Here is a 27575-nt window from a genome sequence, read left to right on the forward strand (position 1 = left end):
CTCTTTCTCAGAGTCATCAGTATATTTACTTTGGTCTCTCTGTCTTCTGTCACCTTCAGGGACATCAAGCCAGACAACATCTTGATGGACATGAACGGTCACATTCGCCTGGCTGACTTTGGTTCCTGCCTCAAACTCATGGAGGACGGCACGGTGAGTAGGCCGACATATACCAGCCAAAAGTTTGGACAACTACTCATTCAAGGGTTTTTCTTTATTTTCACTATTTTCTACATTGTATAATAGTAGTGACGACACCAAAACTATGAAATAACACACATGCAATCATGTAGTAACCAAAAAAGTGTTAAACAAATAAAAATAGATTTAATATTTTAGATTCTTCAAAGTAGCCACCCTTTGCCTTGATTAGAGCTTTGTACACTCGGCATTTTCTCAACCAGCTTCATGAGGTAGTCACCTGGAATGCTTTTCCAACAGTCTTGGAGTTCCCACATATGTGTGCAAAGCTGTCATCAAGGCAAAGCGTGGCTAGTTTGAAGAATCACAAATAAAAATACATGTTTATATTTGTTTTAACACTTCTTTGGTTACTACATGATTCCATATGTGTTATTTCATAGTTTTGATGTCTTCACTAATATCCTACAATGTAGAAAATAGGAAAAATAAGGAAAAACTCTGGAATGAGTAGCTGTGTCCAAACTATATATATATGCACACAACCCAAACCACCTCCAAAAACCACCAACCACCACCCCATCAAACCCTGGGCCCCTCTAGGCCTCCCCTGTGGCTGAAGCCCCGGCCCCCTTTAGGCCTTCTCTGTGTCTGATTTCATGGCTGTGCCTGTGGTTAAGACTCTTCCGCTAATTAAGCTGCTCTGAGGTGGTTGGCTATGTGGCTTTGATGAATAAGTTGAGACCTTAGAGGATCCGCCTCTCTAAAGCTGCGGTGACCGGCGCTTCTTTGGCCTAGTCTCAGGGAAGTTTGATTTATTTAGTATGTGCTCTATGGCATGGCCTTGTTTAGGTTTGGTGGACGTATTTGACTCCAAACACACTGTAGACGTGCAATTAACAACACCAGATTACAGATTATTTCTCTAACATTAAAGGGATTTGTGCAGTTTGAAGGAAGTTAGAGGTAGATTCACGCGCCAATGCTATGCGTATGCTACCATACCTGTAGACTTCCAGTCATTGCACTAATGCTAGTTAGCATTGGCTCGCAAAAGACTTCCTTCATACTGCACGCAGAGACATAAAAATGGTATTCACAAGTTCGTCTGACTCTGGGCAAGTGGAAAATTGTCTTAGGCCTAACTGCCAGAATCACACAGTATCCCTTTATTAAGTATGAAATTATTTCTATGGTTTGTCCCCCATGCCATCCATCGAACCATCTATGCCTCTATCCATCCACTCACTAATCCATTCATCTCCTGGGCCTGGTCTCCCTCAGGTCCAGTCGTCAGTTGCCGTGGGGACCCCGGACTACATCTCTCCGGAGATCCTGCAGGCGATGGAGGATGGGAAGGGGAAGTACGGTCCAGAGTGTGACTGGTGGTCCCTGGGGGTCTGCATGTACGAGATGCTGTACGGGGAAACTCCCTTCTACGCCGAGTCACTAGTGGAGACCTACGGCAAGATCATGAACCACAAGGTGAGAGGGTGGGTGGTAAGACTGGACAGAGGAGGCTGACTGTAGCTACCCTGGGATTTATCATTTGATTTATTTGATCATTCAAAACCACAGCTCTACCACACGTGTAGCCTATACAATGCATTGAAAATCCTAGAGGACCACCCAAAAAGTTGTACAGCCTATTTCCTTTGCGGTCCTCTTTTTTGAGGCTGTCAGGCAGGTTAAGGCTTACTGGTAGTCACATTGTACTTACTGTACTAAAACCCGTCTTGACAAAGACACATTTTTTATTCAATGGTTCAAGACGAGCGGGATTGTTCAGGTGTTGTTGGGCTCTTTGGTGTTAGGCTGAAGTACTTTCTGTACATAGTTAGTTTTATTCTTTCTGACTCCTCCTCTACCCTTCTTCTTCTGGTTCCTTTCCATCGACCGACAGGAGGAGTTAGGTGCTGCTGTGAGTGTTTCTTTTTGGAGTCTGATTGCCCAGTCCCAAATGGACCCCTATTCCCTACCACCTATGCACTTGTAGATTCCTCTCAGATCTCCACAAGTGCATAGGAAGTAGGGGCTAGGGGTTGATTTGGGACTGGGTCTGAGTGTTAGTTGTTAAAGTTTGAGTATGTTCTGTTCAAGGGCTGAATGTATCAAGCTTTTTAGAGTAGGAGTGCTGATCTAGGCTCAGTTCAGCTTTTTAGATCATATAAATGAGATTAAATGGACCTGATCCTAGATCAGCACTGCTAAGAGGAATACTCTGAGACAATTGATACTTACAGTGCATTCGGAAAGTGTTCATTCCCCTTGACTTTTTCCACATTTTATTACGTTACTGCTATATTATGAAATCTGTTAAGTAAAAAATGTCAATCTACACACAATACCCCATAATGACAAAGTGAAAAGTTTTTTTGAAATTTGAGCAGTTTTATTAAAAATAACAAACAGAAATACCTTATTTACATATGTATTCAGACCCTTTGCTATGAGACTCGAAATTGAGCTCAGATCTGGGGATTCTCTGGTCTGATGAAACCAAGATTGAACTCTTTGGCCTCAATGCCAAGCGTCATATCTGGACGAAACCTATCACCATACCTACAGTGAAGCATGGTGGTGGCAGCATCATGCTGTGGGGATGTTTTTCAGCGGCAGGGACTGGGAGACTAGTCAGGATCGAGGCAAAGATGAACGGAGCAAAGTACAGAGAGATTCTTGATGGAAACCTGCTCCAGAGTGCTAAGGATCTCAGACTGGGGTTCAGACTGGGGTGAAGGTTCACCTTCCAACAGGACAATGACCCTAAGCACACAGCCAAGACAACACAGGAGTGGCTTCAGGACAAGTCTCTGAATGTCCTTGAGTGGCCCAGCTAGAGGCCGGACTTGAACCCGATCTAACATCTCTGGAGAGACCTGAAAATAGCTGTGCAGCAACCCTCCCCATCCAACCTGACAGAGCTTGAGAGGATCTGCAGAGAAGAATGGGAGAAACTCCCCAAATACAGATGTGCCATGCTTGTAGCATCATACCCAAGAAGATTCAATGCTGTAATCGCTGCCAAAGGTGCTTCAACAAAGTACTGAGTAAAGGATCTGAATACTTATGTAAATGTGATATTTCAGTTTATATTGTAATTAATTAGCAAAAATTGCTAAAAACCTTTTTGTTTTGTCATTATGGGGTATTGTGTGTAGATTGAGAGAAAACAACAACAATTTAATCAATTTTAGAACAAGGCTGTAACCTAACAAAATGTGGAAAAAGTCAAGGGGTCTGAATACTTTCTGAATGAACTGTACAACCCCAGGTCTGTTCATACTTCAGCCCATCCTGACTCCAAACCACACCCTTCTACCTTCATAACTCTCCCCCCTCTCCCTTCCCGTCACCTTTCAACTATACCATCTAGTTCACCCAGCCATATTGACTGAACAGATGCCTTATGTGTGCACATTAAACCATTAAATGTTTGCTAGAACTATGCTGCTTTCTGCTGCAACAGGATAAACATGCATGGGCCATATACCATTTTTATTTATTTTTACATTTCTTTGTCAGGGGCCATGTACACAAATAAATACATGAAATGTGAAAAAATGTGTACGAAGATTATTCTGCAAACAGTATAGAACTATTCTGCTGTCGACTGCAACGGGTACGTTGCGTTATCAGTAAAAATAAATTAGAAATACAAATATTTGACCAAACGACGCGAACAGTATATCGAGGCTGCGTCCCAAATGGTCAAAAGTAGTGCAGTAAATAAATAAGGAATAGGGAACCATTTGGGACGTAGGGTATCTTCATTATTCAGACTCCTTTCCCTCTCCTCTTACCCTCCGCCGGGTGCCCAGGAGCGTTTCCAGTTCCCCCTGCAGATGACAGACGTGTCCGAAGACGCCAAGGACCTGATCCGACGCCTCATCTGCAGCCGGGAGCACCGTCTGGGCCAGAACGGCATCGACGACTTCAAATCTCACCCCTTCTTCTCTGGTAGGGCCTGATGTTTTAAAACAGTATGTGCGTGCTAGGGTTTGTCTATCAATTATTCTCTGGCGCCATTTCCAGGAGTTGATGTAGATAACCTCTTATCTTGTTAATTGGTGTTGAAGTTAGGCTGGACAGTAGACGATGATATGATGATCGTTACAATATCATACCATGATCACAGTTTGCCAGTCATATCATGTTTAATGTCATTCCTTTCAGGCATTGACTGGGACAACATCCGTACGTGCGAGGCCCCCTACATCCCAGAGGTCAGCAGCCCCACAGACACCTCTAACTTTGACGTGGATGACGACTGTCTCAAGAACTCAGTAAGTCTGTCTTTCTCTATGGGACTACATCAAGACATAGACTCTCTTACTCTCATCTTTCAGTCTCTCTCTGTTTCCATCTTTTATCTGTCCATCTCTTTCATCTGTCTGTAATGTTGTCAAGGTTGACGTGTTTGTGTTATTTTGTGTTATTTCAGGAGACGATGCCCCCTCCCTCACATACTGCCTTCTCTGGACACCACCTGCCCTTTGTAGGTTTCACCTACACCAGTAAATGGTGAGTGGTCGCTAAGCAACAACCCCAGTTTAGTTTCCAAATAAACTTCCACATCTTCGTCAATACATACAGCATACAGAAAAATACATCTTAGCCTGTTCCCAGATCTGTTTGTGCTGTCTTGCCAACTCCTATGGTCATTGTCATGTTTGGCATAACAATGAGGATAGGCTATACAGCACAATCAGATCTGTGACCAGTCTACTTCGCTCCTACTTCTCTATCGTCTGATCTAACCTCAGCCACACTTCCACTAGCACTCAGTTTCCACCGTTGAGAAAGCATTGAATGGTCTAATTGTTTATCTTAGCCTGAAGGCTAATGGTGGTTGCACTCTTGCTCTCTCTCGCTCTAATTTCAATATAAGGGGCTTTTTTTGGCATGGGAAACATGTTTATTTGTATTTATTTATTTAACCAGGTAGGCCAGTTGAGAACAAGTTCTCATTTACAACTGCGACCTGGCCAAGATAAACATTTCCAAAGCAAGTGAAATAGATAATAAACAAAAGTTGCCTGGTTGCCCTTTTCTTGTGGCAACAGGCCACAAATCTTGCTGCCAATAGAAATGGGAGTTTTTCAAAATTGGATTTGTTTATGAATTCTTTGGGGGTCTGTCTATTCTGAGGTAAATATGTGTCTCTAATATGGTATGCATCTCTTTCTCTTCCCCATCTCCCCCCCCTCTTCCCTATCTCTCCCCCCTCTTCCCTATCCCCCCCCCCCTTCCCTATCTCTCCTCTCCAGTACCCTGTCTGACCGGGGCTGTCTGAGGGAGGCAGGCAGTAGCAGTCAGACACAGATGGATGTATGTGTCCAGCGCAGTCTGGAGGAGAGTCTGGCCACCGAGGCCTACGAGAGGAGGATACGACGACTAGAACAGGAGAAGACTGAGCTCAGCCGCAAGCTACAAGGTACACACACTCGCACCTCTCCTCTCCCTCTCCTTTCCTCCTCCCCCTCTCCTCTCCTTCTCATCCTCTCCCTGTGTGTTGTGTTCCAGAGTCCACCCAGACAGTCCAGGCTCTGCAGCATGTATCAGAAGGACCAGCACCCGTCCCCTCTAACAAGGAGGTGGAGATCAGGAGTCTGAAGACTGAGATTGACATCCTCAAGAAAAAGATTGCAGGTAAACATTCAACATTTTACTGTAAAGTTTTACTGCTGTGTAGTAGAACACAAACATATTCCATCCAGGTCAGCATTTACCATACCGGGGGACCAGTACAAAAGCATGAAAATGTATGTTCTTATCCAGAGTGTACATTTAGCATCTGCTAAATGACTACAATTTGAAATGTACACTATAATGGAACATACATCATAGTGAAATGTAATTTATGTTGGCCAAAGTTGTTTAACAACCCTGACCCACTGTAATGTGTGTGTGTGTGTGTGTGTGTGTGTGTGTGTGTGTGTGTGTGTGTGTGTGTGTGTGTGTGTGTGTGTGTGTGTGTGTGTGTGTGTTAGACTCAGGTCAACAGGAACATGAGTTGGAAGAAGCTTCGTCAGTCCGTAGAGAAATGGAGGATTCATCTAAACACATCAGGAACCTGGAGAAACAGATGAAGAGTCTCAACCTGGAGAAGGACAACCTGCACAAGGTGTGTTTCCCTGCATATAGCACCACCTGGGTGTGTTTCCCTGCATATAGCACCACCTGGGGGTGTTTCCCTGCATATAGCACCACCTGGGGGTGTTTCCCTGCATATAGCACCACCTGGGGGTGTTTCCCTGCATATAGCACCACCTGGGGGTGTTTCCCTGCATATAGCACCACCTGGGGGTGTTTCCCTGTATATAGCACCACCTGGGGGTGTTTCCCTGTATATAGCACCACCTGGGGGTGTTTCCCTGTATATAGCACCACCTGGGGGTGTTTCCCTGTATATAGCACCACCTGGGGGTGTTTCCCTGTATATAGCACCACCTGGGGGTGTTTCCCTGTATATAGCACCACCTGGGGGTGTTTCCCTGTATATAGCACCACCTGGGGGTGTTTCCCTGTATATAGCACCACCTGGGGGTGTTTCCCTGTATATAGCACCACCTGGGTGTTTTTCCCTGTATATAGCACCACCTGTTGGTGTTTCCCTGTATATAGCACCACCTGGGGGTGTTTCCCTGTATATAGCACCACCTGGGGGTGTTTCCCTGTATATAGCACCACCTGGGGGTGTTTCCCTGTATATAGCACCACCTGGGGGTGTTTCCCTGTCTATAGCACCACCTGGGGGTGTTTCCCTGTCTATAGAACCACCTGGGGGTGTTGACTTCAGTGTGTTAACTCATAGTCACTCCCAATATTATCCTATTTTCACACTATCGTGCTGATCTGTACTGGCTTGGAGATATTTTATTTTCACATATTATGCGTCAAGGTGGTATATTGGCTCAGCTCTGCTCTGCAGTATGAAAAGGGTATAAAACTACCCCGGACCCTGAGTCTATCTGTAATATATACCATTAAGCAGATGCATATATCCAAAACGACAATGAGTGCATACATTTTCGTAAGGGTGGCCCCAGCAGGAATCGAATTGACAACCCTGGCATTGCAAGTGCCATTCTCTACCAGCTGAGCGCCATTGGACCGACTGTCACCCAGTCTGACCAATCAATCTGTACACGTCTTCCCTCCCTTTAGGACTTAATGGAGGCCAGTGGCAAGATGAAGAGTCAGTCTAAGGAGTTGAAAGAGGCCCACAGCCAGAGGAAGCTGGCCATGCAGGAGTTCTCCGAGCTCAACGAGCGTCTGACTGACCTCAGATCAGCCAAGCAGCGCCTGGGCCGTCAGCTCCGGGACAAGGAGGAGGAGATGGAGGGTTGGTCCCAGAAGGTGGAGGCTCTACGGCTGGAGGTGCGCAAGGCCGAGAGGGCCAAGAAGGAGGTAGAGTAGTCACGTGGGTCCTGTGGTATTTGTGTGTGTGTGTGTGTCTCTACTTTGTGTGTGTGTGTGTGTGTGTGTGTGTGTGTGTGTGTGTGTGTGTGTGTGTGTGGTGTGTGTGTGTGTGTGTGTGTGTGTGTGTGTGTGTGTGTGTGTGTGTGTGTGTGTGTGTGTGTGTGTGTGTGTGTGTGTGTGTGTGTGTGTGTGCATTAACCCCTTACTGTCTCTCAGATGGAGTCCCAGTCTGAGGAGCAGACAGCTGATGCTCAGAAGGAGAGGAAGCTGAGAGAACGCTCAGAGCAGTACAGCAGACTGCTAGAGGAGGAGCTGGACGGACTCAAGGTAACACACACACACAGAGAGAAACACACGTACTAACACACACTTTTTTTTATATTTCCTTCTCTCACACACACACACACACACACACACACACACACACACACACACACACACACACACACACTACATCTCAGATTTTAGCTGACGCTGCATAGCGACTTGTAGTCAGGTGCTTATTTAAGCCATGTGAAATGGCTAGCTAGTTAGCAGTGTGCTAGTACTGTTGGATCGGTGACGTCACTCGCTCTGCGGCCCAGGTGTTTTGTGGCCTGACTGATAACGCTACTTCATGGCTGACACTGGTAGATGTGTTCAGAGGGTCCCCGGTTCGAGCCCAGTCTGGGACAGCGGCGGGAGCAATGCTCTTACACACACACAAGACACACACACCTGGGGTGTATTCTCTAGGAACCAACGTGAGGCAAACGGGCCGAAATGGGGAGGGACTATTCTGAACTTGTCCAATAACAAAACGCTTTCCATTGCAAACTATTTTTACTATGGCGTTCACTAATTAATACACTCCTGTAATTTCTCTGTTTTCTTGGTTGTGTGAATGTGGCCAACTCCTCTCTTCCTCTGAACCAGAAGCAGTTGGGGCCGTCAGCCTCGGTGGTGGGCTCGGACCAGAGCCAGGAGGTGGGGAAGCTGCGGGCTGACCTGGAGAAGAAGACGGGGTTCTACGAGGAGGAGTTGAGCAGGAGGGAAGCGCAGCACGCCAACGAACTCAAGGTCCTCCGCAAGGAGCTCCGCGACGCTGAGGGACAGCAGCTCACCCTGCAGAAAGAGATCCTGGTCCTCAAAGACAAACTGGAGAAGACACGCAGGGAGAGGTGTGTGTCTGTCTACATGTTTATGTCTTATGTGTGGTAGGGCCTTCCTAGGTTTAGATGTCCACAACACTAGAAAGCACTCATAAAGACATATAGGACAGTTTATCCAGAGATGTAGACATGGCATTCAGACATGCTTCTGGTCTCTGTAGTAGCTATATAGAGCCTGTCCTCTTCCTCCTCTTCCCAGCGAGGGTTATACGAGGTCAGCATGGTTACCGTTACTTCACCATGGCCTCCACTGTGCTGTACTCGCAGTGTATTTTGATCTTAGATAACTGCTGATACTACGATAGCTGATTTTCCACAGCAAACAAGGAAAACCCAAACTAAACTCTTTCCTCCTCTAAGAACCTTCTTGATGTCAGACATGGTCACCTATAGCTTGGGAAATAAACAATGTGACAACATAAGACAGTTTAGTTTCCCTAAAGAAATTGTCTGTGTCATGTTGCTTGCCAAGATTCTTCTGATTATCACGGTACTGTGGCTCAGTTGGTAGAGCATGGTGTTTGCAACGGCAGCATAGTGTGTGCAACGCCAGGGTTGTGGGTTTGATTCCCACGGGGGGCCAGTACAAAAAAAAAATGCATGAAATGAAATGTATGCATTCACTACTGTAAGTCGCTCTGGATAAGAGCGTCTGCTAAATGACTAAAATGTACAAAAGAAAATGGTGACAACCTTACCTTCTATTGTAACCTTTCTCCTGAGAAGACCCTTTTTCATCTCTTAGTTCCTTACAGTGAGGGAAAAAAGTATTTCATCCCCTGCTGATTTTGTACGTTTGCCCACTGACAAAGAAATGATCAGTCTATAATTTTAATGATAGGTTTATTTGAACAGTGAGAGACAGAATAACAACAAAAAAATCCAGAAAAACGCATGTCATAAATGTTATAAATTGATTTGCATTTTAATGAGGGAAATTAGTATTTGACCCCCTCTCAATCAGAAAGATTTCTGGCTCCCAGGTGTCTTTTATACAGGTAACGAGCTGAGATTAGGAGCACACTCTTAAAGGGAGTGCTCCTAATCTCAGTTTGTTACCTGTATAAAAGACCCCTGTCCACAGAAGCAATCAATCAATCAGATTCCAAACTCTCCACCATGGCCAAGACCAAAGAGCTCTCCAATGATATCAGGGACAAGACTGTAGACCTACACAAGGCCAAAGCCAAGCAGCTTGGTGAGAAGGTGACAACAGTTGGTGCGAATGGAAGAAATTATTCGCAAATGGAAGAAACACAAAAGAACTGTCAATCTCCCTCGGCCTGGGGCTCCATGCAAGATCTCACCTCGTGGAGTTGCAATGATCATGAGAACGGTGAGTAATCAGCCCAGAACTACACGGGAGGATCTTGTCAATGATCTCAAGGCAGCTGGGACCATAGTCACCAAGAAAACAATTGTTAACACACTACGCCGTGAAGGACTGAAATCCTGCAGCACCCGCAAGGTCCCCTTGCTCAAGAAGGAAACATATACATGCCCGTCTGAAGTTTGCCAATGAACATCTGAATGATTCAGAGGACAACTGGTGAAAGTGTTGTGGTCAGATGAGACCAAAATGGAGCTCTTTGGCATCAACTCAACTCGCCGTGTTTGGAGGAGGAGGAATGCTGCCTATGACCCCAAGAACACACCATCCCCACCGTCAAACATGGAGGTGGAAACATTATGCTTTGGGGGTGTTTTTCTGCTAAGGGGACAGGACAACTTCACCGCATCAAAGGGACGATGGACGAGGCCATGTACCGTCAAATCTTGGGTGAGAACCTCCTTCCCTCAGCCAGGGCATTGAAAATGGGTCGTGGATGAGTATTCCAGCATGACAATGGCCCAAAACACACGGCCAAGGCAACAAAGGAGTGGCTCAAGAAGAAGCACATTAAGGTCCTGGAGTGGCCTAGCCAGTCTCCAGACCTTAATCCCATAGAAGATCTGTGGAGGGAGCTGAAGGTTTGAGTTGCCAAACGTCAGCCTCGAAACCTTAATGACTTGGAGAAGATCTGCAAAGAGGAGTGGGACAAAATCCCTCCTGAGATGTGTGCAAACCTGGTGGCCAACTACAAGAAACGTCTGACCTCTGATTTCCAACAAGGGTTTTGCCACCAAGTACTAAGTCATGTTTTGCAGAGGGGTCAAATACTTATTTCCCTCATTAAAATGCAAATCATTTTATAACATTTTTGACATGTTTTTCAGGATTTTTTTGTTTGTTGTTATTCTGTCTCTCACTGTTCAAGTAAACCTACCATTAAAATTAAAGACTGATTATTTCTTTGTCAGTGGGCAAACGTACAAAATCAGCAGGGGATCAAATACTTTTTTCTCTCACTGTAGCTCTAACTGCCGTTGTTGGTCTGTTTACTTGAATATTGTCATTCAAATAGATTTTTAGTCCAGGAATAGATATATGAAATGAATCTGGCACCGGGAAACCGGTCAATAGAGTTGACATACACAGTTACTCTCTCTTCCTGTAATATTATAGAGATTACCTACCTAACTGTCCTCTTCCTCTTCTTCCCAGCGAGGGTTATACGAGGTAAACATGGTTATAGTTACTTCACCCTGGCCTCTACTGTTGTACTCAGTGAGGTTTAACTTGAGTTACCTTCTCTCCCCTGACCTAGCTCCCGAGAAGACCCTCGTTCCTGTGTTAGTCCCTTAGATCTAACTGGTGTTATCTGCCTCTGTCCCTGTCCAGGTCGAAGAAGCAACATTGCTCTAACGATCTCTCATACAGTCTGGAAGCTATCAGGATGTGCTTTTCTACCCTCTAGTTTAGCATCCCTGGCTAGCCTCATTCATACAGATGTTTGGATACTCTCTTTGAATAGCAGGTTCAGTGTGTTATTGGTGTGTGTGTGTGGTGATGGCTCATATCTGTGTGTGTGAGACAGCCAAGGCGAGCGGGAGGAGTTTGAGATGGAGTACAAGCAGAAGTATGAGCGGGAGAGAGTCATTCTGACCGAGGAAAACAGGAAGCTCTCCAACGAACTGGACAAGGTGAGATGTTATACACACACACACCCTGACCTGAGGTAACCCCCTCTCTCTCACACACCACACACACACACACACACACACACACACACACACACACACACACACACACACACACACACACACACCCACCCTGACCTGAGGTAACCGCCGCCACCAACCTTCTCTCCTGATAAAGCCAATATAATCACTGTTCAATATCGACCTTCAAAACAGACCGCGGTATCCTAAACAGGCAAATGCAACGTCCTGTTGGATCCCAAACGATTGACTTTGGAAGCCGGAAATATGGGAATGAGAAATGGAATTTCCCAAGCTAAATATTTTTCTAGGAGTTGTGATATATTGGACTAAAGTGCTGTTTGTTTTTGTGGTATTTCCTATTAAATATGAAGAAAAGACTGAGCGCCTTGAAGTTGATAGCAGCCATGGAAAACAGGGAGCATTCCCCTTCCTGAACACAACCTGCCAGGGAGGGATAGTGAGAACAACATTCCCCAAGCCTTCCTGAACACAACCTGCCAGGGAGGGATAGTGAGAACAACATTCCCCAAGCCTTCCTGAACACAACCTGCCAGGGAGGGATAGTGAGAACAACATTCCCCAAGCCTTCCTGAACACAACCTGCCAGGGAGGGATAGTGAGAACAACATTCCCCAAGCCTTCCTGAACACAACCTGCCAGGGAGGGATAGTGAGAACAACATTCCCCAAGCCTTCCTGAACACAACCTGCCAGGGAGGGATAGTGAGAACAACATTCCCCAAGCCTTCCTGAACACAACCTGCCAGGGAGGGATAGTGAGAACAACATCTGGTATGCAGACAAAATGGCACCCTATTTACTTCTTCTCAACAGGGCCCATAAGGGTTTGTTCAAAAGTAGTGCACAATATAGGGAATGGGGTGCCATTTGGGACGCTGACCCATTTGATTCTGTTCTTTCACATACAGTACCTTCAGTATGAAAGCCAGAATACAAGGATCAGATGATTTATGGAGGTTGTATATCCTTCTAAAGGTAGCTGTTTCCATTTGGAGAGATCCTATAAATGTGAGGTTAAAAAATAGAATCTTACCTTGCAAATATTATGTTTAGCCTGATTAAATTATCCTTCAAACTGTTTTACTACCAACAACCATCTTGCCAGTTATCTGATAGTAGCAATATGAACCGGAATGAATTTCCTACTGTCAAACCATTACAGGAAAACACACTCCCTCTGCAACTGTCAAGAAGCTTTTCTCTCCCCCTGCCCTCCTCCCCCCCTCTCTCGCTCTGCCCTCCCCTACTCCCCCACTCTTCCTCTGCCCTACCTTTCCTTACCCTGTCATCAATCAATCAATCAAATGTATTTTATAAAGCCCTTTCAGCAGTTGTCACAGATGCTTTACAGATACCCAGCCTTAAACACCAAAGACCAAGCAATGCAGAGGCAGAAGCACAGTGGCTAGGAAAACCTCCCTAGAAAGGCAGGAACGTAGGAAGAATCCTAGAGGAACCAGGCTCTGAGGGGTGGCAGGTCCTCCTCTGACTGTGCTGGTGGAGATAAGAGTACATGGCCATTTAGGCCAGATCGTTCTTCAATATGTTCAGATATTCATAGATGACCAGCAGGGTCAAATAATAACCATAATAACCATAGAGGGTGCAACAGGTCAGCACCTCAGGTGTAAATGTCAGTTGGCTTTTCATAGCCGAGCATTCAGAGGTCGAGACAGCATTTCTGTGAGAGACATAATTAGTAGGTCCGGGACCAAGTAGCATGTCCAGTGAAACTAGTCAGGGTTCCATAACCACAGCAGAACTAGATCAGCAGCACTACTGGTTTGACTAGGGACAGCCAGGCGTCGTCAGGCCGGGTAGTCTTGAGGCATGATCCTAGGGCTCAGGTCTAGGCACATAGACTATTGCAGCATAAATACTGGAGACTGAGACTGAGACGGGGGGGGGGACATTGGCCCCGTCCAAAGTTACCCCCTGGGCCAAACTACACTCAATCCTAGGACTTTCTGAAGAGATGAGACTGAGTCTGTCTCACATGGACGGCAGACCGTTCTATAATAGAGGAGCTCTATAAGATGCCCTTGAAACTTCGCTGCAAATTACCATACTCTGTATAATATCTATGGCTCTGATTGACTCTGTCCTCTCTCTCCTCTCCTCTGTCCTCTCCTCTGTCCTCTCCTCTCCCTCTAGCTGACGCCTATGTTTGAGAAGCTGAGCAGCAGCAACAGACAGCTGGAGGAGGAGATGAGGGATCTGGCTGACAAGAAGGAGAGTGCTGCTCACTGGGAGGCCCAGATCACTGAGATTATCCAGTGGTGAGTGACAGACATGTACACAGGGCATACATTCACTCTCAAACACGTCCGCGCATGCTTGCTTTCACACACGTACTCTATTTACATACATACAGGCACATTTTGAATACTTCATTTGGATCCACAATCCAGCAATGAGGTGCAAAGGACCCAAATATTTCAAAGGTCATACAGATGATTTATTGGTCTTTACAATCTCTTCTCCATTCAGAGAAGCTGATAGAGAGCGACAGAAAGAAAGAGAGAGAGGAGACCGAGGGCAATACCTAGCTGCTGCTGCTTGGCTCGCTTGCCTGACAGGCAATTTGCACATATCACACATACATGCACACTGTACCAGTGAACTGAAGCAGCGATGAGTGGTGCCCCCTGCCTGCCACTCCAGGCCACTGCAGTAGGAGAAACAGGAAGAGTGTGTCTCAGAGCTCCTTTATGGACCAATAGGAGGAGACCTAGTCAGTTGTACAACTGAATGCATTCAACTGAAATGTGTCTTCCACATTTAACTCAACCCCTCTGAATCTGTTCAGGGGCAGAACAACAGATTTTTACCTTGTCAGCTCAGGGATTTGATCCAGCAACCTTTCGGTGACTGGGCCAACACTCCTACCCGCCAGCCCAATAGGAGGCGCTTATATTTGACCTGTTTCACTGCAAGTACAAGTGGGTAAACTGTACGAGTGAGAGGTGTGAAATGGAAATGTATTCACTCCCCCTGAGACTCCCTCTGAGAGTGGGGTCATGGACAGGGATCTGAGAGTGGGGTCATGGACAGGGATCTGAGAGTGGGGTCATGGACAGGGATCTGAGAGTGGAGTCATGGACAGGGATCTGAGACTTCCTCTGAGGGTGGAGTCATGGACAGGGATCTGAGAGTGGGGTCATGGACAGGGATCTGAGACTCCCTCTGAGGGTGGGGTCATGGACAGGGATCTGAGAGTGGGGTCATGGACAGGGATCTGAGAGTGGGGTCATGGACAGGGATCTGAGAGTGGGGTCATGGACAGGGATCTGAGAGTGGAGTCATGGACAGGGATCTGAGACTCCCTCTGAGGGTGGAGTCATGGACAGGGATCTGAGAGTGGAGTCATGGACAGGGATCTGAGAGTGGGGTCATGGACAGGGATCTGAGAGTGGGGTCATGGACAGGGATCTGAGAGTGGAGTCATGGACAGGGATCTGAGAGTGGAGTCATGGACAGGGATCTGAGAGTGGAGTCATGGACAGGGATCTGAGAGTGGGGTCATGGACAGGGATCTGAGAGTGGGGTCATGGACAGGGATCTGAGAGTGGAGTCATGGACAGGGATCTGAGACTCCCTCTGAGAGTGGGAGTCATGGACAGGGATCTGAGAGTGGGAGTCATGGACAGGGATCTGAGAGTGGAGTCATGGACAGGGATCTGAGAGTGGAGTCATGGACAGGGATCTGAGAGTGGGGTCATGGACAGGGATCTGAGAGTGGAGTCATGGACAGGGATCTGAGACTTCCTCTGAGGGTGGAGTCATGGACAGGGATCTGAGAGTGGAGTCATGGACAGGGATCTGAGAGTGGGGTCATGGACAGGGATCTGAGAGTGGAGTCATGGACAGGGATCTGAGAGTGGAGTCATGGACAGGGATCTGAGACTTCCTCTGAGGGTGGAGTCATGGACAGGGATCTGAGAGTGGAGTCATGGACAGGGATCTGAGACTTCCTCTGAGAGTGGGGTCATGGACAGGGATCTGAGACTCCCTCTGAGAGTGGGGGTCATGGACAGGGATCTGAGAGTGGAGTCATGGACAGGGATCTGAGAGTGGGGGTCATGGACAGGGATCTGAGACTCCCTCTGAGAGTGGGGGTCATGGACAGGGATCTGAGAGTGGAGTCATGGACAGGGATCTGAGAGTGGAGTCATGGACAGGGATCTGAGACTCCCTCTGAGAGTGGGGTCATGGACAGGGATCTGAGACTCCCTCTGAGAGTGGGGTCATGGACAGGGATCTGAGACTCCCTCTGAGAGTGGGGGTCATGGACAGGGATCTGAGACTCCCTCGGAGAGTGGGGGTCATGGACAGGGATCTGAGACTCCCTCTGAGAGTGGGGGTCATGGACAGGGATCTGAGACTCCCTCTGAGAGTGGGGGTCATGGACAGGGATCTGAGACTCCCTCTGAGAGTGGGGGTCATGGACAGGGATCTGAGACTCCCTCTGAGAGTGGGGGTCATGGACAGGGATCTGAGACTCCCTCTGAGAGTGGGGGTCATGGACAGGGATCTGAGACTCCCTCAGAGAGTGGGGGTCATGGACAGAGACTGAACCATTCTGAATCTGCCCAGGGTCAGAAGCAAGGCTACCTGCCGGACCACAGGGACCCCTAGTGGGGGAAATGTGTATGTACAGACCAGGGAGGTTGTTACTGGGACTGGAGGAAGCCTATTCACAACCATGCATGTATTTACACAGAAGCTGTACCAAATGGCACCCTATTGCCTATTCAGGTCACTACTTTTGACCAGAGCCCAGACCCACAGGGCTCTGTTCAAACGCAGAGCACTATATAGGGATAGGGTGCCATTTGGTACACGTTCTTAGTATAAAACTCAAGAGGGTAATGGTGAGTTATTGTGACCTTAGCTGGCATGTAGTTTGTGTTAGGGAGGCCCAGTTAAAGTCACAGGTTTGATGATGATATATGTAACGTATGCTGCCGTTAGTTGTGAGGGCTGTTCATATACCGATAGCTGTATTTATTGACTGTGTGACAGGGTCATCCTGAGTTCATGTATAAGGTCTGGTACATGGAGTGATTACTGTGATGCCTAGGGCTAACTATAGGGTGTGTGTTTCTGTGTGTGTGCGCCAAACGGGATTGTATAATAATGTGAGTGTATGCTATGGAAAGGTTTGTTTGTGCATAATGTGGATTATGTGTGTGTGTCTGTGTGTTCCAGGGTGAGCGATGAGAAGGATACGCGAGGCTACCTCCAGGCTCTGGCCAGTAAGATGACTGAAGAACTGGAGGGACTGAGGAACACCAGCCTGGGAGCCAGGGCTACGGTGAGACGGATACTTATATATACGTACACAGTGCCTTCGTAAAGTATTCAGAACCCTTGGCTTTCTACATTTTGATAGGTTACAGCCTAATTCTAAAAACATGAACTCCTCAATCTACACACAATACCCCATAATGACAATGCACAAACAGCTTGGCACACCTGTACTGGGGGAGTTTCTCCCATTCTTCTCTGCAGATCCTCTCACGCTCTGACAAGTTGGATGGGGAGTGTCGCTGCACAGCTCTTTTCAGGTCTCTCCAAGAGATGTTAGATCGGGTTCAAGTCCAGGCTCTGGCTGAGCCACTCAAGGACATTCAGAGACTTGTTACGAAGCCACTCCTGCATTGTCTTGGCTGTGTGCTTAGGGTTGTTGTCCTATTGGAAGGTGAGCCTTTGCGCCAGTCTGAGGTCCTGAGTGCTCTGGAGCAGGTTTTCATCAAGAATCTCTCTGTACTTTGCTTCGTTCATCTTTGCCGTGACCCTGCCACTGAAAAACATCCCCACAGCATGATGCTGCCACCACCATGCTTCACCGAATGGATGGTGCCTGGTGTCCTACAGAGTTGCCGCTTGGCATTCAGGCCAAATATTTCAATTTCTTGTGTCTCATGGTCTGAGAGTCTTTAGGTGCATTTTTGGCAAACTCCATGTGCCTTTTACTGAGGAGTGGCTTACGTCTGGCCATTCTACCATAAAGGCCTGATTGGTGGAGGGCTGCAAAGATGGTTGTCCTTCTGGAAGGTTCTCCCATCTCCACAGAGGAACTCTGGAGCTCTGTCAGAGTGACCTTTGGGTTCTTGGTCACCTCCCTGACCAAGGCCCTTCTTCTCCGATTGCTCAGTTTGGTCTGGTGGCTCTCAGAAGAGTCTTGGTGGTTCCAAACTTCTTCCATTTAGGAATTATTGAGGCCACTGTGTTTTTGGGGACCTTCAACTGTTCCCCAGATCCTGTCTTTGAGATCTACGGACAATTCCTTTGACCTCATAGCTTGGTTTTTGCTCTGACATGCACTGTCAACTGTGGGACCTTATATAGACAGATGTGTGCTTTCCAAATCATGCCCAATCAATGGAATTTACCACAGGTGGACTCCCAAGTTGTAGAGACATCTCAAGGATGATCAATGGAAACAGGATGCACCTGAGCTCAATTTCGAGTCTCATAGCAAAGGGTCTGAATGCTTATGTAAATAAGATATTTCAGTTTTTTATTTTTAATACATTTGCAAAAATGTCTATCATTATGTGTAGATTGATAAGGATATTTTTTTTTAATAAGGCTGTAACGTAACAAAAAGTGGAAAATGTCAAGGGGTCTGAATACTTTACGAATGCACTGTACACACACACACACACACACACACACACACACACACACACACACACACACACACACACACACACACACACACACACACCTCACATCTGCATTGAACTTTCCCTTATTTCTTTACCTCTTTCTCACGCTCTCTCTCGCTCTCTCCCCTCCCACTACAGCAGGACATGCCGTGGAAGGTGCGGAGGTTCGCTAAGCTGGACATGTCGGCCCGTCTGGAGCTGCAGTCTGCACTGGACGCTGAGATCAGAGCCAAACAGACCATCCAAGACGAACTGAACAAAGTCAAGGCCTCCAACATCTCCACTGAGTGGTACGTCCACTGCTGCTCTTACTTAGTTACTTCTACTTTTAAGCTCTTACTTAGTCGAATAACTACACTGAGAATATACTGAACCTTTATTTTTCCAATAGGGAACATGGGATGCCAGGCACATTAAAGCGCAGTACATTGCAATCTGTCAAGAAAGTCTGAACCACCATTGCTCTGTTACGCTTGCATGATCTGATTTGACCTGGTTGACATTCTCTTGTCCCTCCATCCTCCTCTCTCCTCAGTAAACTGCAGGAGTCCGAGACTAAGAACCAGGACCTGCTGGCTGAGATGGAGAGGCTGAAGAAGGATACAGAGGAGTTCCGCCTGCGTAGGGGTGAGACTGGAGCCATCACCTCTGACCTGTGTTACTCCTCTCCACCCCATGTATTCTATTTGAGTGACAACCTTTTAGTTTTTCTATGGAATAACTGGACCAACTAAGAAATGGGAGAGCGGGAGCCGGGAGAGCACAACAGTTTTCCATTTTCTCTGTGCTAAAGCCACTTCACCGTACAGCATGCTGATGTTATGGTTGTCTTGTGTAGGTGTGAAACACCAGGACTCCCAGAACTCTTTCCTGGCCTTCCTGAACGCCCCCACCTCCGCCCTGGACCAGTTCGATGTAAGTAACCTAAATAATCTCTTCTGAATTCCATTGTCTCTGATTCATTTAAATATTAGATGAATTCTTTAATAAACCTTTATTTTTATGTGGCTGTTCCTTCACTTAAAAAAAACAACATTGATTTTGTTCAGAACATTCATTTTCTTTTATTGATTTAGTTTCTTTCATTTGTATGAATATTTCACATCTTGTTTTTATTTGGTTCTCCATGCTTCCATGTTCTGCTACTTCAGGACTCTTTCTCCTCATCCTCATCCTCTTTAATTGGGTTTTGGGAAGACGTAAGTTTCTGTTGAGCAGTGGGCGACGTGTGTGTGTGTGTGTGTGTGGAGCTTTAGACTGTAGATAGACTATAAGCTAACTAGCTGTCTTGTAAAGAGTGGTGATGTCATTTCATCCAGTGTTTGTGTGAGTTCGTGACCCATACTCCTCTGTGTCCGTCTGTGTGCGTGTCTGTGAGCATCATTTGAGAAGGTGTGCAAGTGCACACTTCAGGAAAAGGGTGGATAATTGTGAGGTAGCCATTGAGTGAGGGTTTGGGCTCCTTGGCTTTTAGCTAAGACTTAAAGTGGAACTGACACCGTGTCATATATGAAACAAACAGATATCAGTCAAAAAGATCAAATTCCCAGTTTATGCTACAAAACCAACTTTATAAGAGGTTTTAAAAGTAGGTTCTATTTGACTCAACATTCCATGACGTAGAGTTTTACATTTATATATGGATACAGTTTAATGCATGATCAATGTACTGTAAGTCAGCAATACATTTCTTGGTTGTCCAACAAATATTGTTATCAGGTTGTAAATCTCAGCTTGCCTGGTACATTATTTGCTGCCTCCAGCCATTTGGGATTCAGTTTTAATGACTCAATATTTTTAACAAAAAAGGACGGGTGTAACCAAGGCTGGGAATGTTAATACAATGAAACTAGCAAGGGCAGTGATCACAAGTCAGTCATAACGTGGCTAATAGGCTAGCTTATCTATTTATGTAGCTATTTATTTAGCAAGCTTAAAACATGCAGCCTAATGTTGGCTAGCTTCTGGGAGGATGACGTGTCATTGGGTGAGTGACCGACATTTTACCCTCATATCTTTTTCTGTTGCCACAGCTAGAGTTCTAGGTGTCATTTGGTTAGCTAATAAGAAATGTGAATCACTTTGCTAGGTAGCTATTCTGAACTTGAATGATTGTTATCCACAGTTAGCATATCTCTTAGTTGTCAATCAAATGTATTTGGCATAGATCAAATGGGCAGGGAAGCAGGCAAGTTCCCATTCAATTATTACAAGTGGGTTGGGACAAGCATGCATTGGCAGGCAAGCTGCAGAAGGGCAAGCCGGCTACTCTTTCCCCATCGTTTATCAGTGCGATTTTGGTGAAAAAGTTTGAGAGGGTTTATCTACTATTCCCTCATTAGATTTGAGCTCCTCTCGTTCTGGCTAACATTAGTTGTTGATCTTGTTGATGTGCATAGGCAACTGAGGGAGAGCGAGCCTACCTTGTCATGGTTGTTTGACTGTAAAGTTCCCAAATGTAACAGAACTCCTGTGGTATTTACATATTTGCAGAAATCCATTCAGTTGTATTTTGTGGCTTTTTGGCAAATGCTGCCTAAAGATCTAATGTCATGCTGTTGCTACTGCCTGTAAACACACAGTCAAAGTGAATGATGGCAGGCCCTTGTGACAAATAGTCTGGGTAGCCATTTGATTAGATGTTCAGGAGTCTTAGGGCTTGGGGGTTGAAGCTGTTTAGAAGCCTCTTGGACCTAGACCTAGCGCTCCGGTACTGATTGCTGTGCGGTAGCAGAGAGAACAGTCTATGACTAGGGTGGCTGGAGTCTTTTAGGGCCTTCCTCTGACACCGCCTGGTATAGAGGTCCTGGATGGCAGGAAGCTTGGCCCCGGTGATGTACTGGGCCGTACGCACTACCCTCTGTAGTGCCTTGCGGTCGGAGGCAGAGTAGTTGCCATACCAGGAAGTGATGCAACCTGTCAGGATGCTCTCGATGGTGCAGCTGAGGACCCATGCCACATCTTTTCAGTCTCCTGTGTGGGAATATGTTTTGTCGTGCCCTCTTCACGACTGTCTTGGTGTGCTTGGACCATGTTAGTTTGTTGGTGATGTGGACGCCAAGGAACTTGAAGCTCTCAACCTGCTCCACTACAGCTCCGTCGATGAGAATGGGGGCGTGCTCGGTCCTCCTTTTCCTGTAGTCCACAATCATCTCCTTTAGTCTTGATCACGTTGAGGGAGAGGTTGTTCTCTTTGCTCCACACGGTCAGGTCTCTGACCTCCTCCCTATAGGCTGTCTCATTGTTGTTGGTGATCAGGCCTACCACTGTTGTGTCATCAGCAAACCTAATGATGGTTTTGGAGCTGTGCCTGGCCATGCAGTCATGAGTGAACAGGGAGTACAGGAGGGGACTGAGCACGCACCCCTGAGGGGCCCCCGTGTTGAGAATCAGCGTGGGGGATGTGTTGTTACCTACCTTTACCACCTGGGGGCGGCCCATCAGGAAGTCTAGGATCAAGTTGCAGAGGGAGGTGTTTAGTCCCAGGGTCCTTAGCTTAGTGATGAGCTTTGAGGGCACTATGGTGTTGAACGCTGAGCTGTAGTCAATGAATAGCATTCTCACATAGTTGTTCCCTTTGTGCAGGTGGGAAAGGGCAGTGTGGAGTGCAACAGAGATTGCATCATCTATGGATCTGTTGGTGCGGTATGCAAATTGGAGTGGGTCTGAGCCTTGACCAGCCTTTCAAAGCATTTCATGGCTACAGACGTGAGTGCTACAGGTCGGTAGTCAATTACCTTAGTGTTCTTGGGCACAGGGACTATGGTGGCCTGCTTGAAACATGTTGGTGTTATAGACTCAGACAGGTTAAGGTTGAAAATGTCAGTGAAGACACTTGCCAGTTGGTCAGCACATGCTCAGAGTATACGTCCTGGCAATCTGTCTGGCCCAGCATCCTTGTAAATGTTGAACTGTTTAAAGATCTTACTCACATCGGCTGCGGAGAGCGTGATCACACTGTCATCCGGAACAGCTGATGCTCTCATGCATGTTTCAGTGTTACTTGCCTCGACGCGAGCATAGAAGTTATTTAGCTCGTCTGGTAGGCTCGGGTCACTGGGCAGCTCCCGGCTGTGCTTCACTTTGTAGTCTGTAATACAATGCAAAAAATGCAAAAAAAAAAAAAAAAAAATAGCATGATTGGTTGAGAGCCGATAAGACGGCAGCCCTACCCTCCGGTACCATCATTAGTTCATATGTAGACATAATTGAAAATTATTTAAAAACAATTTAGTTACGAAATTAACTTTAATTAAATGAGTTGACTCTTCACATGGGCTGATTTCACTGAACAACAAAAGAAAGGGAATTTTGAATGATCCCCAATGATCCATCACATCTCCCTAAAATGTTTTCAACATACATCTGTAAAATGATAGTCTAGAAACTAAAACTTTGGGAGTCTTCCTCTCAGGCTTCCATGTCTTCTCCCTGGACCTCCTCAATGTCAACCTCTTGAACATCAGACTCTGAGGCCTCATTTTCACTGTCACTTTCCAACCTTGAGGATGGCTCGTTGTCAGGCTCAAAAAGCCAAAAATTTGCACAGATGGCCACCAATTTTTCAACACTTGTATTGTTCAGCCTGTTGCATGCTTGTGTGTGTGTGTGTGTGTGTGTGTGTGTGTGTGTGTGTGTGTGTGTGTGTGTGTGTGTGTGTGTGTGTGTGTGTGTGTGTGTGTGTGTGTGTGTGTGTGTGTTCCCAAACAAGGACCAGTTGCGCTCTGAGGCAGCTGATGTTTGTGGGATTTGGAGGATGATGGAGGCAACAGGGGAAAGAGCCTCAGATCCACAAAGTCCCTTCCACCAGGTGGCTGATGAGATATGTTGGCATGACTGCCATATTGCATCTCCATCCCAAAGCCCTTGCTTGGAAGTGTACTTCGCCAGACTGCCAAGAACCTTGCCCTCATCCAGGCCAAAGTGGCGAGACACGGTAGTGATGACACCATAGGCCTTGTTGATCTCTGCACCAGACAGGATGCTCTTGCCAGCATACTTGGGGTCCAACATGTACACTGCGGCATGTATGGGCTTCAGGCAGAAGTCTTCACGCTTATTGATGTATTTCAGAACTGCAGTTTCCTCAGATTGGAGCAACAGTGAAGTGGGTCGGGCAGTACAGATTTCTTCTCTTACATCTGCAAGCAGAGTCTGAACATCAGACAGGATGGCATTGTCTCCCTCAATCCGTGCAATGGCTACTGCTATAGGTTTCAGGCTGCTTACCACTCTCTCCCATAATACATAATCCAGGAGGATCCTCTTGATGGGGCTGTCCATATCGGCAGACTGAAATGCCAATTTCTTGGAGAGACTCCTTCCCCTCCAGGAGACTGTCAAACATGATGACAACACCACCCCAACAGGTGCTTCTGGGCAGCTTCAATGTGGTGCTCTTATTCTTCTCACTTTGCTTGGTGAAATAGATTGCCGCTATAACTTGATGACCCTTCACATACCTAACCATTCCTTGGCTCTCTTGTAGAGTGTATCCATTGTTTTCAGTGCCATGATGTCCTTGAGGAGCAGATTCAATGCATGAGCAGCACAGCCAATGGATGTGATGTGAGGGTAGGACTCCTCCACTTCAGACAAAGCATACTTCTGGTTGGAGGGGTGTATGCTGGGCGAAGAACATTCAGAAATCTCTTCCAAAACACATTGCCTGTGAGCATCAGAGGTGAACAAGTTGCATACACAGCTCGAGCAAGACATTCATCAGCATTTCTCTGACTACGTTCCCCCATTGAGTCAAAAAAAACTTCTGATTCCAGGAGGACCATTAGCTGTTGCTATCAATAAGTTGTCTGATTCATCATTTTCACCTCGAATAGAGGTAGAGGGACTTTTGTCAGAGGTTGCTTGTTGTGATCGCTGAGGGAACTTTATGGACTTGGCCAGATGATTCTGCATCTTTGTTGCATTCTTCACATATGATTTGGCACAGTATTTGCAAATGTACACAGCTTTTCCTTTTACATTAGCTGCAGTGAAATGTCTCCACACATCAGATAGTGCCCGTGGCATTTTCCTGTAAAGATTCAATTTTTTTGGGTAAAAAACAACAAATACAGTTCCATGTACAGATAAATAGTTAAGCAGTTAGATTAAACAACTCCTTTGTAAGATAAATGTTTTAAAATTAAACGTGTGTTAACAGGTGAATTAACACTCAGTTAGCAGGCTCAAGCAAGCTAAAACCCACATGGTAGCAAAAACTAAGTAGCAGAAATTGTTAAGTTAGAAATGATTTAAACACACTTTGCTGTAGGCTACTATTTACTAGTTAACAAAAAATCATGTATGTCATAAAATATATTCACCCCACCCATTATTGTATCAAAACTTAACCAGAAAGCATGTAGTCCTTGGCGCAGACAGTGTAGTAGTGTGGGATCAATAGCATCTCATTAGTGTGCAAGATCTTGAGAATCAGCTGTACATGTGATGGAAGAATGCACTGTGCATGCAGAGGGTTACAATTCCATTGAATTGGGGATAGTTTATCCAAAATATGCCACGAGACCTAGAATTGCCTTGTGTATCCCACAAAAAAAGGTTCACTGTTATAAGCTAACTTCTAGACAACTGCTTTTCATGGTCGTCTCAAATAACTAATCTATGTAAAGATAATAATAATATTAAAACAGATTCAAATAAAATCAAAATCAAACTTCTTTGATGAATTTAAGAAACATTCCAGGGCATGGAAAATGTCAGGAAATTTCCCGGAAAGTTTCGACCCTCTGCAACCGTAACCACTATTATTGAAGACGGAATGAGTCCATGCAACTTATTATGCCATTTGTTAAGCACATTTTTAGACTTTTAAAACTCACCTCACTGTGATTGATCAATTTGAAAAAAGAAGTTCAACAGCAGGTTGAAACTGAGTGTAAAACATGGTCATTGTGGATGTTCAATTATATTCTTCTTACTATAAAATCATATAAAATAATGGCATGGGACTTATAAGCATATCTTGTCAGCTAATTAACTAGCCTACAGCCTATGGCATGGAGCATAGCCAGATAACATACAGTAGGCCAACTCATTCTGTTCTTCTGAAATACATTTTCTTCATAACATAATGTTTCTTTAGACCTGACTAAAATAAATAACGGATTTATAGTGATGGTGTATATTCAATTGATTTATTATACATTTTTACATGTAGATGTTCCACAGGCGTCATCAGCGGCTTGTATTCTGTTTGCTTGGAGGCCTGGAGATACTAAACATGTTTATGATAATTAACTGTCAATTACCGTGACACCGGCAGTCTTTTGCATAACCGCCACAGCCCTAATTGTGTGTACATTTTGAATTCAAGTTGTAACACAACAAAATGTGGAAAAAGTAAAAGGGTGTGAATACTTTCTGAAGGCACTGTTTAAGAACAGATTTTAATAAGATTTCATGTTGCTAAAACGCTGTCAATTCGACTTTAACATTTTTTTTGTGGACTGAGAGGATTCCTTCCATTTTGTATTTGTATTTATTAAGGATCCCCATTAGTTCCTGCTAAGACAGCAGCTACTCTTCCTGGGTTCCAGCAAAAATTATGGCTGTAATATACTTTCTAATACAAAAAATGTTTCTCATTAAAATACATTTTACAACCGATTTCACAATTCATTAAATGTGTGTCCTTAGGCCACTACTCTACTACAACACACAATCCAGGTGTACGTGTGTATAGTGTGTTTGTACCTGTGTGTGTGACTCTTCATAGTCCTCGCTGTTCCATTTATATTAGTATTTTTTAAATCTGATTCTACTGCTTGGGTCAGTTACTTGATGTAGAATAGAGTTCCATGTAGACATTCACGATACAGACATTCTTTAAAGTCATACATGGCTACTTGGCTTTGAGTCCAGACACTGCAGAACATACCTCTGTTTAATACCCTGTAGTGAGCTTCCCTTCCACACGGTAGTACCATCATGAGTTCCCCTATTAGACCTAGAGTCTACGTCCCAAAACGGCACCCTATTCCCCACAGTGCACTGGGGCTCTGGTGAAAAATAGTGCACTGTGTAGGCACTAGGTTGGCGTTTTGGGACGTTACCAGAGATTACCCAACCCAGTCCTTCAGTTCAATGTGGACGTCTTCAACAAATAGATAGGACACAAAAAAGCAATGCTAGCCTATTTAATGTTTACATCTCTCCATTTCTCCATCCCTCTCTCTCTTTCTGTCTCTCTCTCCCCCCACTGAAGCGCTCTCCATCAGTTGGGCCAACTAGCAAAGGCAGACGTGTAAGCTAAGCAGCAGCTCTGTGCTTGTTATTTTGTCTGTGCCCAATCATCTTCTGAATCTCAATCCGGTCTTTTGCATGAATGGGAATACATTGTCTGTGTTGTGTTGATTGTGTGCATGGGAAAAAGCAACCTTGGACTTTCAAATAAGTTATATCAAATGCTTCCTTATAAGGAGTCTGTTACTGCACTGGCCTGCACTGTAGTCCCCCAATTAGCTACAGTAGCCTAACCTATATGTTGTTGTCCTCCAAGATTTCCCCAAACCAAAAGCATGGTGTATGGTGGTGCTGTTCTCTCTCGTGGTACAGTCAGCATGGTCAATGGGTTATGTGTAGCGTTCCTGTCATGTGCATGGTTCATGCGTTTGTGGTCCAACCTCTAGGCTTCCTAATGACCATTGACCAATGGGATGGTCAGTCCTATATCTACTATGACCACAATCCCCATTTACCTTTATAGTACTGTGCATCTACCTGGTTCAATGGATTTCTTGCTTTTCCCTCTAAGCATGGATGGTGCTTTTTGGTCCCTCTTGATTTCCTTACTTTCTACCAACTCCCTAACACCATGGCTGCATTCCAGCTGAGATATCAGCTGATGTAAGAAGGGCTATATAAATACATTTGATTTGATTTAACAGACATACCCTGTCCCCTCAGCCCCCAAATGAAGTGGAACCTTCTGATGATGCATCATGACGTCTGACGAGTTTACACTTGCAGGGCGAGGGCGAGGGAGGAAGGAATGATTTTTAAATTGACCACCCTTAGCCGGAAATTCGTCACTCGTTCGTCCCGCGACGATTGTGTTTTCAGCCACCGGTAGCTTGTGGGTGCTTTATATGCGC

The 27575-nt window shown here is 45.7% G+C and overlaps 1 protein-coding gene across 9 annotated transcripts in view; it reads left to right on the forward strand.

Moving 5' to 3' along the window:
* The window catches only part of LOC106608118 (serine/threonine-protein kinase MRCK alpha), a 117574-nt gene that overhangs the window by 64062 nt on the left and 25937 nt on the right, over positions 1 to 27575 (forward strand). For 3 of the 9 annotated variants that reach the window (XM_014205845.3, XM_045721029.2, XM_045721034.2), the window contains 19 exons: positions 60 to 153; positions 1426 to 1626; positions 2045 to 2062; positions 3963 to 4101; positions 4318 to 4427; positions 4586 to 4665; positions 5412 to 5578; positions 5668 to 5793; positions 6135 to 6268; positions 7312 to 7554; positions 7783 to 7893; positions 8482 to 8726; positions 11636 to 11741; positions 13937 to 14061; positions 16994 to 17099; positions 18598 to 18749; positions 18995 to 19086; positions 19298 to 19374; positions 26687 to 26725. In XM_014205845.3, the coding sequence (XP_014061320.2) occupies positions 60 to 153; positions 1426 to 1626; positions 2045 to 2062; positions 3963 to 4101; positions 4318 to 4427; positions 4586 to 4665; positions 5412 to 5578; positions 5668 to 5793; positions 6135 to 6268; positions 7312 to 7554; positions 7783 to 7893; positions 8482 to 8726; positions 11636 to 11741; positions 13937 to 14061; positions 16994 to 17099; positions 18598 to 18749; positions 18995 to 19086; positions 19298 to 19374; positions 26687 to 26725 (2365 nt within the window). The remainder of the gene's footprint in view (positions 1 to 59; positions 154 to 1425; positions 1627 to 2044; positions 2063 to 3962; positions 4102 to 4317; positions 4428 to 4585; positions 4666 to 5411; positions 5579 to 5667; positions 5794 to 6134; positions 6269 to 7311; positions 7555 to 7782; positions 7894 to 8481; positions 8727 to 11635; positions 11742 to 13936; positions 14062 to 16993; positions 17100 to 18597; positions 18750 to 18994; positions 19087 to 19297; positions 19375 to 26686; positions 26726 to 27575) is intronic. The other 6 variants (XM_045721030.2, XM_045721031.2, XM_045721033.2 and 3 more) reach the window with 6 other exon arrangements.

Source organism: Salmo salar, chromosome 06 (genome assembly GCF_965601325.2).
Source record: "Salmo salar chromosome 06, fSalSal1, whole genome shotgun sequence".
In the NCBI taxonomy this organism is placed as follows: domain Eukaryota; kingdom Metazoa; phylum Chordata; class Actinopteri; order Salmoniformes; family Salmonidae; genus Salmo; species Salmo salar.